Source organism: Salarias fasciatus, chromosome 22, assembly GCF_902148845.1.
Source record: "Salarias fasciatus chromosome 22, fSalaFa1.1, whole genome shotgun sequence".
Taxonomy (NCBI): Eukaryota; Metazoa; Chordata; class Actinopteri; order Blenniiformes; family Blenniidae; genus Salarias; species Salarias fasciatus.
This window is the reverse complement of record NC_043765.1, coordinates 3,358,281-3,367,386: the sequence shown is the minus strand read 5'-3', so window position 1 is coordinate 3,367,386 and position 9,106 is coordinate 3,358,281. Positions and strand designations below refer to the sequence as shown.

At 46.1% G+C, this 9,106-nt stretch overlaps 1 protein-coding gene across 1 annotated transcript in view; it reads right to left on the bottom strand.

Annotated features, from left to right (window-relative positions):
• Positions 1 to 654: 654 nt before the first annotated feature.
• sdc2 (syndecan 2) overlaps positions 655 to 9,106 on the bottom strand; it is a 49,543-nt gene continuing 41,091 nt past the window's right edge. The window contains exons 2-5 of the mRNA XM_030120751.1: positions 8,560 to 8,674; positions 7,775 to 7,947; positions 5,527 to 5,656; positions 655 to 3,381 (exon numbers count right to left, since the gene is read on the bottom strand). Of these exons, the coding sequence (XP_029976611.1) occupies positions 3,218 to 3,381; positions 5,527 to 5,656; positions 7,775 to 7,947; positions 8,560 to 8,674 (582 nt within the window). The 3' untranslated portion in view covers positions 655 to 3,217. The remainder of the gene's footprint in view (positions 3,382 to 5,526; positions 5,657 to 7,774; positions 7,948 to 8,559; positions 8,675 to 9,106) is intronic.

Here is a 9,106-nt window from a genome sequence, read left to right as displayed (position 1 = left end):
GAGTGTGTTCTTACTGAGACCACCTCACATCTTTATGCGTCTTGGAGCAGATCCAGCCTCAATTGTAGCCCGGTGGAAACAGCGAACAAGCGAAAAATAAAGAAGCATCTGTTTGTCTAATGAGCCTGAGCACTTACAGCAGGAGTCATTTTTAAAGCATTTTTGCACACATATTGTTTTGAATTAAACTTATCTTTCATTACAACAATACGCTCTTTACAGTTTTGTGATAGTCTCTTTTGTTTTAGGTGAATATGTCGTCTTTCTTTCTGAACTCCTTCAGAACAGATTTGAAAAGGTCAGACACTAAAATAAATGCAGTCATAAGTATTCTTCAATTATGCAGCCGGCTCCCAAAAAAGTAAAAGGTAACAGCTCCATGAGTACAGGATGGATTTCAGACATAAAATTGTAAAAAAATAGTTTCCCATAAACAGGATAAAGCTACGCAGAGCTCAATGGGATTCACAATATTTCGAGTGGAAATGGTTTGTTTTTGTTTCAGAAAACTTTCATGTTGAGATGGGCCGGATTGGCCATCCAGCTGATCATTTTCGGTCCACAAGCCTTATGTTTGACACCAACGATCAAAAGAAAGACCCCAACGGGAGCAGAAGACCAGTGATTCTGAGACACAAAGCCAGACAAAGTTAGATATTAGGCCACAATGTTTATTCAGTAGTGTTGTTTCAACTTATAGGTACAATACTGTCAGCTTTTGTAAGACTAAAAAAAAGTTACCGTTACAGTCATCCATGCTCACAGAATGCCAGTCAAGTCGTTTACACCCCTCCTTTGTGTTCACACCCGCCACATGCTCGCCTCGAGCACGTACGTCTCCACATGGTAGGCACTTTGAAGGTTTAAAACATTTGTGAATATACATTTATATATATTTATATATCTTTTCATAGACTAATAAGCAATTGGACTCAAAGGTCGGGTCTCTTAATAAGAGAGAAGAAAGAAAAAAACTAAGAGAGTGAAGAAGACGAAATGATGAAAGAAAGAGGAAACAACATGATGTGGCCATGATGGAGGGGAAGAGTAGAAATACTGTGAGTCTTTGGGTTTTTCAGTATAGTTCAGTACCTTCGGTTTGATGGCGAGAAGGGATGGGAGCAGACGGAGGAGGAGGAGGAGGAGGAGGAGGAGGAGGAGGAGGAGGAGGAGGGCAGTTCATGTGACCGCGTCAACTCGATCTACTTCACATTACTGTACAGCTGAGGAAAACAAACAAACAAACAAAAAAAGAGGCCACTTCACAAACCGTGTGTCTCCGCAGCAAGCCCCTGGGAAATGTGACGCTCAGAGGATCGCGTGAAGCGTAACCTTCGCTTTGATGCGGCTACGTGGCGTTGACCTTCAGGCCCCGTTTGCACGACGCCTCAAGTGGAAACGCGGCGTTTTCGCATTTTCTTTTCAGGAAAGTTGTGTGCTGACACGGCGAGAAACGCTGAGAACGATGTCGTTCTCATGTTGGGCCACTAGAGGGGGCTGCTGTGGACAGAACACCAAGTTGGATTGTTATTATGGGGGCCAGGACCAGGAGAATCTAGACCAGGACCAGGACCAGGACCAGGACCAGGAGAATCCATACTGGGAGTCCTGACACTCTGGGGGAAAAAGTGTTGACTGTCCATCTACTGAGAATTTCTGAAAAGCTGCGTTTCCTCTATTTACACGGCGATGGAACATTTTCTAAAAGTTGTTTTCCCCCGTTTCCATGGAGACGGAGATGCATTTACTAAAAGAAGTTTGACTTTTCGCTTAAAGACGCTGAGCAAACGGGGCCTCGGGCAGGATCTCCTCCTCTTTAGAAAACTTTACATAGCCCTCAATGTTTCTGCCCCGAAAGACTCCTCTGAGCCAACACTTGGTCTCTGAGAGAAGCGGGTTTTCTTCGAGGGGAGGGGCTTGTTTGTTGCGAAGGTTCGTGTACTGCTAGCAGGAGGCGGGGGGGGGGGGGGGGAATTCAACCCCGAACCTCGTGCTTCAGCATGCCAGCATTAACAGGCCTTCACTGAGCGGATCTTTGGGCCTGGAGCGTCAAAACCGGGACACGAACGAGGACGACGAGGACGAGGACGACCAGGCAGCCGCTGAGACGAGGGGCTGACGGCTCGACGGCCTGAGAGCCAATCGGATTCAGGAAGGGGGGCGGGGCTAAACAGAGGGAACGTGACACAATCGAGTAGGAAGAGGAAGAGGAGGAAGAGGAGGAAGAGGCGGCTACAGCCACACACACACACACACACACACACACACACACACACACACACACAAAGCTGCACAACAGCAGTGGACAGCCGAAGCATCGAATGTGCAATGTGGAAAGAGATCGCATTTAAATAGAAAAACTAAAAAGAAGAAGTTCAGCCAGACAATAAAAAGTGAGATTGGTGAATTTTTTTTTCTCGAGCCCTGACATATACCGTACTTCTTTTTTTGAAAACTTTTAAAGACCAAATCCCAAAAATAACACACTGTCGAGAAAAGAAAAAAAAAAAAAAAAAAAGGCTACATCGAGAAGAGAACGAACAAAAAAGTTAGACAGAAATGAGATGTTTGACTAAAAAGTGATGAGAGCAAATAATAAACATTGTAACCTGAAGGGAGACATTTACATTGACCGTTAACAGCGTTAATACGAAGACCCGAGAGCTTCATCAAAAACTACAAAGGCAATTTCTTTTCTTTTTAAACATCAGAGAAAAAGATAAATTAATGTAATACACCTTTTAGAGATCAACATCGGACATGCTAGGACAAAATGAAGAGAAAAAATAAAAATGAAAGGAGGTTTGATACAGAATAATTATATTCAATTATTTCCACTTTTTTTTTTTTTTTCTTTACAGGTACTGCTACAGTTAAAAGTAGTCAGCGACTAAAAACAGCTCCTCCGACAGAAGCTTTCCTCGCCTTTACACATCCTGGCTTTCAAATAATACACAAAAAGTTTAAATATACTCAGATTGAAATGAGAAATGCTTGGTTCTTATTTAATTTTTATTTATTTTTTTTTAAAAAAAAAAGAAGAAAGTAAAGGTCTTAATTACAATAATCTATGCAAAAGCTTTCCTCGGAGCTGTTTTACCTCGATCAACCTTCTTGTGTTTGAAACTGTTTGTTGTTGTCGGACTGCGTTTCGCCGCAGCCGCTCGGGGGGGGGGGGCTTGTCGATCCGGCCGTGGAGGAAAGGGAGGGGCGGGGCTTATGCATAAAACTCCTTGGTGGGGGCCTTCTGGTAGGCGGCGCCGGAGGGTTTCCTCTCCCCCAGGTCGTAGCTGCCCTCGTCCTTCTTCCTCATGCGGTACACCAGCAGGAGGATGAGGAAGATGGCGAACAGGAAGCCGATCACGCCGCCGGCGATAACAGCTGGGGGAGGGAGAGACGGTGACCGGTCAATCAGACGGTTTCAAAAACATCAATGCCTCTGACTGACTTCATAATAAGCTATGAATGTCGTGTTGGATTTGGCAGCATTTTGAAAACAATGAGTTTTCATGTAGTTTTCTTAACCATTACGGTTTTGTGCATTTCTGCTTTGAATTTTAATTCGTTTCCAATCATGTGCTGAAAATGAGCAGAAAGACTTTGCAACAAAAAACTTCAACAGAAACTGTGTTTTGTTTTTTTGTTTTTTAAGTGCACACAAAAAAATCTAATACAGGTCGAAATTTTAAAGCAGTCATGTTCAATAATCTTCAAAAAATTCATGAGATGGATCCAAACGACGTCGTCTGGGCTGACGGCCAGGACTGAGCGTCCACCAGGACAGAGACACGTTAAAACCCGTTGACCCCGATTGCGTTTGACCCTCCTCGAACAGCTGGTCCTGCGCGCACCGCAACAAAATATCCCTCGACGTATCTGCAAACGTTCCACGCTAATGGGCGACAAGTGTTGAAACCGTCCCAGATGGACGCAGGAACCAATGAGGTTACTTCCTGTCGATGCAAAAAGCCCACAATGCGTCCCAGGAGACAAGAGGTCAGTCACTCCTCAGCGCTTAATTTCCCCTGATGTGCCGCTGGGTTTGACGGTCGGCGGTCCATTAGGAGGTCATTAAGGGTCCACTTCCTGATTGGTGCTCAGAGATCTGTTGGCCGGAGTGCGGTTGGCTGGTGGTTTGTTCTGCAGTCGGCCGATCGGGTTTCAGAGGAAGACGCTTGTGGTCGTCTTAGTTTGACCCAAACAAAACAGCACATTAACAGAAACACGGGTTTGGACCGAATCCCGAACGGACCGACCGTCTTCGAGCCTGATCCAGGACTGACACACTGCAACATTTTGCAGTTTTCGATCTCGACATCCATATTTTAGAGATCAATAAATCACTGTTTCTACCATCCAGCGGATTCTGATATTCCACCGATACCCTCGGGCCATTTTCGGGATCTGTAACTAGACTCGGCTCCGGGCCGATGAGGAGGACAGCGTCCTGAATCAGGGACAGTAAAGTGAAATCTTGTGTGGAGAACATTATGTACAGGAATCCGGCCAAGAGGGGAGAACGGCGGGGAAATCTGAACATAATCCACCCGCGGCGAAGCCCTCCTCTTTCAATTACGCCAGTGTGAGGTTCTTTATAGCTTCCTAATCTGTTTGGGGTCCCTCCCGGCGCTGCGGCCTGCCCTCCGCTCCACGTGTTGACTCGCCCTCCATTCCCACGGATGGAGACCCTGGCACACACCCAGCCGCCGAGCTCCGAGAAGCCCTAATGCAATACGGAGCCAATGAATGAAAATTAGATTAAGGCAATTATTTTCATAGAAGTCACCCGGGAGATGAAGAGTAATGGTTATAATCTTGGAGAAGGGTGAAGGAAGCGAGGTGGAGGAGAGAGAGACGAGAGGAGGTGACCCAGGTATGTGAACGTATTTCAATTTCCTCGTCTGAAGGCTTTATTCCGACAGTCCTTCCCTTTTTCCATCACAGTCCCTGAACAATATGCAAAAAGATGAAATGAGCCAATCGGAGGGAGATGTGAGCCGGCGCTGCGAGGCTGTCCCGGTTTGTCCTTGTTGATGCCGTTCCTGCATATTGCCAACACCAGATGGATATCACAACAAAGTGGAAAGCGAGGTGCCAATCAATGTTCGCATGAAACACGGAGGGAGAGGGAGGCGGCTTCAGAGAGCGCTGTGATTCTCGCCCAGATCATTTCCTTTCATGGATTCAAAGCGAGCAGCGCACACTTGAAACGTCCACGACGCTGCGAACCACGCAGAGTCCCACCGAGGGATGCAGGCAGAGTTTATTAAAAGCAATTATTTTGAGAAAAAGGTTCAGGTGGGAGGCTTGACGGAAAATATTACCCAGATTCTGAGGTCTGAGCGGGGGTCTGAAAATATGCTGAACCAAGTATAAACGGTCATAAAACTTAAAAACATCCTTTTATCTGAGGGTCAACGCTCTCTTTCTAAAAGCTCCTTCTTTTTTGTTTTTTTTTTGATACGCAGGTATCAGTGTGTGTGTGTGTGTGTGTGTGTGGTGACCGGGGTTTGCCGTGTGACGTACCTGCCAACACCTCCGTCCTCTGGAAGAGGTTTTCAGTGCGGACCTCGATGGGCTCCTGGGGCGAGCCGGGGGCACTGGTCGTGCTGGTCATCTGGTTCCTCTGCATGTCCTCTGTGACTGGCGCTGGCGCCTGGGGGGGCGGGGCCAAGGAGAGAAAAACCCAGTTTGGTTTAGTTTGATTAGGACTTCACACTCCGTGTTTGAATCCTGCACACACAGAGCCTTCAGTAGGACAGCGACGCTCGAGAGATGGAAAATAAATGTGTCTGTTCTCCTACTGATTGTTTCTGTCATTAATAGACAGGGACATAAAAAAAAACTTTATTTCCTTTGATTCTGATTAGAGTTTCAGCAAACAGCAGATCTGGATCGGATTCTGTCCACCACTCCATGAAGGTGTGAAATCACCAAACCGCTTATTTCTTCCCTGCCGAGATCAACTTCATACACATAGTTCATGAGAGTGTTTTGTCTTTTTTTCAATATAAATGGGATATTGAGGCCCTGTTTTCGTGACGTTTTCAGTGAAAACTAAAAACCTTCATTGCATTTTGAGTGTCTGTTTAAATGACAGCGGTGCAGAATAGAAACAAGTTACATATGTTGTGCTTAGAGCAGGCTTTACAGTCCAGATCCACCTCTTTGCTTCAATGCTGGACAGTATAATAGTCACTGTGTACCTCTTGAGAACGCAATTATGTGCATTTCCTCCCAATCAATGACTATTCATTAAAAGAAGAAAAAAAAAAGGGTCACGAGTGGAGGACTGAAGCGTCCAGTGACACCTCTAGCGGCTCGCCAAGGAGGGAACTGGAAGCGGTCCAGATCTTGCACAAAGATTAGTGCAGGACTCCAGAGAAGAAGGTGATGCAAACGGAGCCAACTCCGACTATAAAGTGTGTTTCCCGGTCCAGGAAAGTATGCAAAGCAGCTGGAAGGTGGATGCTGCCATGTAACCTACATTTCCACAAAAACAGCATAGAAAAGATGCAAGAAAACGAAATACAGTCGAGCCGGTGACAGAGGCTAAAAAAAAAAAAATAAAAAAAATAAAAAAAGAGGGGGAACACAGCCAGGTGGGGTGTGCTTATGGAGCTGAGTCCTTGACAACTAATCCCAAACAGATGTAGTGCAGCATCCAGTATGTTACAGTAGGAGTGCAACACACAAGTGAGATCCAGGACGGTTCCAGAATATGTGATTATGTCCGCGGAGAGATGTAATCCTCCATAATTTGCAATGGAGGGGAAAAAAAAAAAAGCAACACTCCCAGTTGCCGTGAGCACTTGATCCGTATCCTGAAAGCAACCTCGCCGCTCCTGGTATTACGCTGGATTTAATGGCATGCTGGGTCATCTGGAGGCGCAGCGAGGTGCTGCGTCACTCCGTGAGTCAGGGCGGCTGCACATGATCCGCCGCGCTAAGTCGCATAATGGCTTCCCCGCAAATCACAGGCATTTGGATACGACTGCGCAAATCTTCCTTTAGTAGTTAAATGTGGGTTTAAGATGGGATTGTGGGATTTATTACCGACGCTCAGGCTGGAGTGATATGGAACATTGACACCGGTCTACAAAAAGAAATCGCAGCTGGAAGATAAAAAAAAATCAGATTTAGCTTAACGTAGCAGAAAAATCAAAGTGGAGGAAATATTCAGTCTTTTTTCCAGAGGTGAAAACAAAGATGCTAACATGTGAAATACAGTCAGTGGGTTGGTGAAATGATGCTACATGGATTTTAGGTATTTTAGTGATTTTTAGCTGGTGTTAGAGTTGTGCTCGGTGCATGTACAAATGGCTTCTTCACTGTATTCTCACATTTTCTTCACATTTTCTATCCATTTTTAAAATGTTCATGTGTTTTTCTCGACTAAATTGGATCCAAATTGTAATATTTTATCACTTTGTATTGCATGCATCACGTAGACTGAAAGCTAATTTAATGATAACTTTAGTTCCAGTTAGAAAATGTTCATTTCATCTGTATTTTCAGCTTCTGGAGCAGCGCTGGAGCAGTACCAGCAGTGACCCTGAGGGGGCGGTGTGGCCACTGAGAGCAGCTGACTGAGAAGCAAAGGAGAAACATGGCGCACGTTTTTAACTGCTGTCTCTCTTTAACGGTCATCTACACTTTGTGGAAGTGTTGCTATAGCAACGATTCCCAGAAACTCTTGACTCAGAGCTGCCCCCCAGTGGAGGCACAGCGTAACAACAATGGAGCATAAACGAGCTTCGTTCTGTGGTCCTACCTCTGTTCTGAGGGGTTTCCTGGGCGTGACCTCCCGGCTCCTCTCTCGGACCGTGGCCGTGTCCATCTTAGGGGTGAAATCTTTGGTGGAGTCCTGGGTGGGCTGCGCCGCGTTGGGCTCGATGTAAACCACACTGACCGTCGCCGTTTCCTCCATCCCGTCTTCGCCTCCACCTGTGAGACGCACAGAAGACGGGTGAGCGGGCTGTCTCAAAAACAACAAGCATCCATCTCATGTTAACCGGAATGCAAACATTCAAGAGAAAAAGTAAAACAGAACATAAAATATGGCCCTGGAGAGCAAAATATTCCACATTCAAAGGTTTTCGTCTTCCTTATCTTAACGTTGAAGTTTTTAATTTCACTGTACTGAAATGGCCTGTGGCGTTCAGACTGGCAGAGCAGAGTAATGGACTTTGTGTACGGCGTCCGATGGGCTATTGATCGCCGCCCTGCATCCTCTCACCTGGCCTGGCCTTTTTCTCACTGCGGTGAGACAACTCTCTCGCAGAGAAGACCCACTTTCCAGCAGAGAAATCAGCATTGTAAAAGGTGCTTAAGGCGAGCGGCGCTGGGCGGCTAATAAAAGAGACACGGAGAATCTGAACAGCTGCCCAGGAGCGGCGCGGGTGACAAGGTAATCTCAGCTCAGAAACTCAGACAGAGAACGGGAGGAAGGAGCGAGATGAAGTGAAATCAGAGGAAGAGGGAGGAAAAAAAAAACCTGCTGTATTACTGTTTCCATGCCTCTCCTGAGCGTTAAGTGTGTGTGTGAGGGCGTCGTACCCGAGCCGGACCCTGAGTTAAAGTCGTCGTCGTCCTCAGGGTAGAAGCCTCCCGAGCCTGTGTCGTCCAGGTACAGGTCATCCGCCTGAGAGGACGTCTTGGCTGCTTCTGCTATCTGCAAAACAAGATAACGGTGCGTTCAGGACTCCACTCGCTCTTATTAGACTCTTCTATTTATAGTCCCGGCCCCGGCGGAGCAGCTTCCACATCCTAGCATTTTGTCTTGTTAAATAAAAATGGCTGAAATGATGTGAAACAAAGCAACACCAATCCGTCCAGCATTTAAAAAATCAGCACCGCGGGTGAATATCTGGATAAAAGTTGGATAGTGAGATGGAAACAGGTTTACTGTGGGACTCGGCAGATGGAAGAGATCATTTCCACTCCTGTTTTTTGTGTTTTTTTTCTCCATCACTGCCTGTCCACGTCTTGAAGTGTGCTTGTAAACAACACCAAACCTCAAAATGCTTCCAATCAGGCTGAAGCACCGTTCAGCCTGGGAGGCTATGGAGCTTCAAACCACTTTCAGTTGGAAGATCAGAAGACA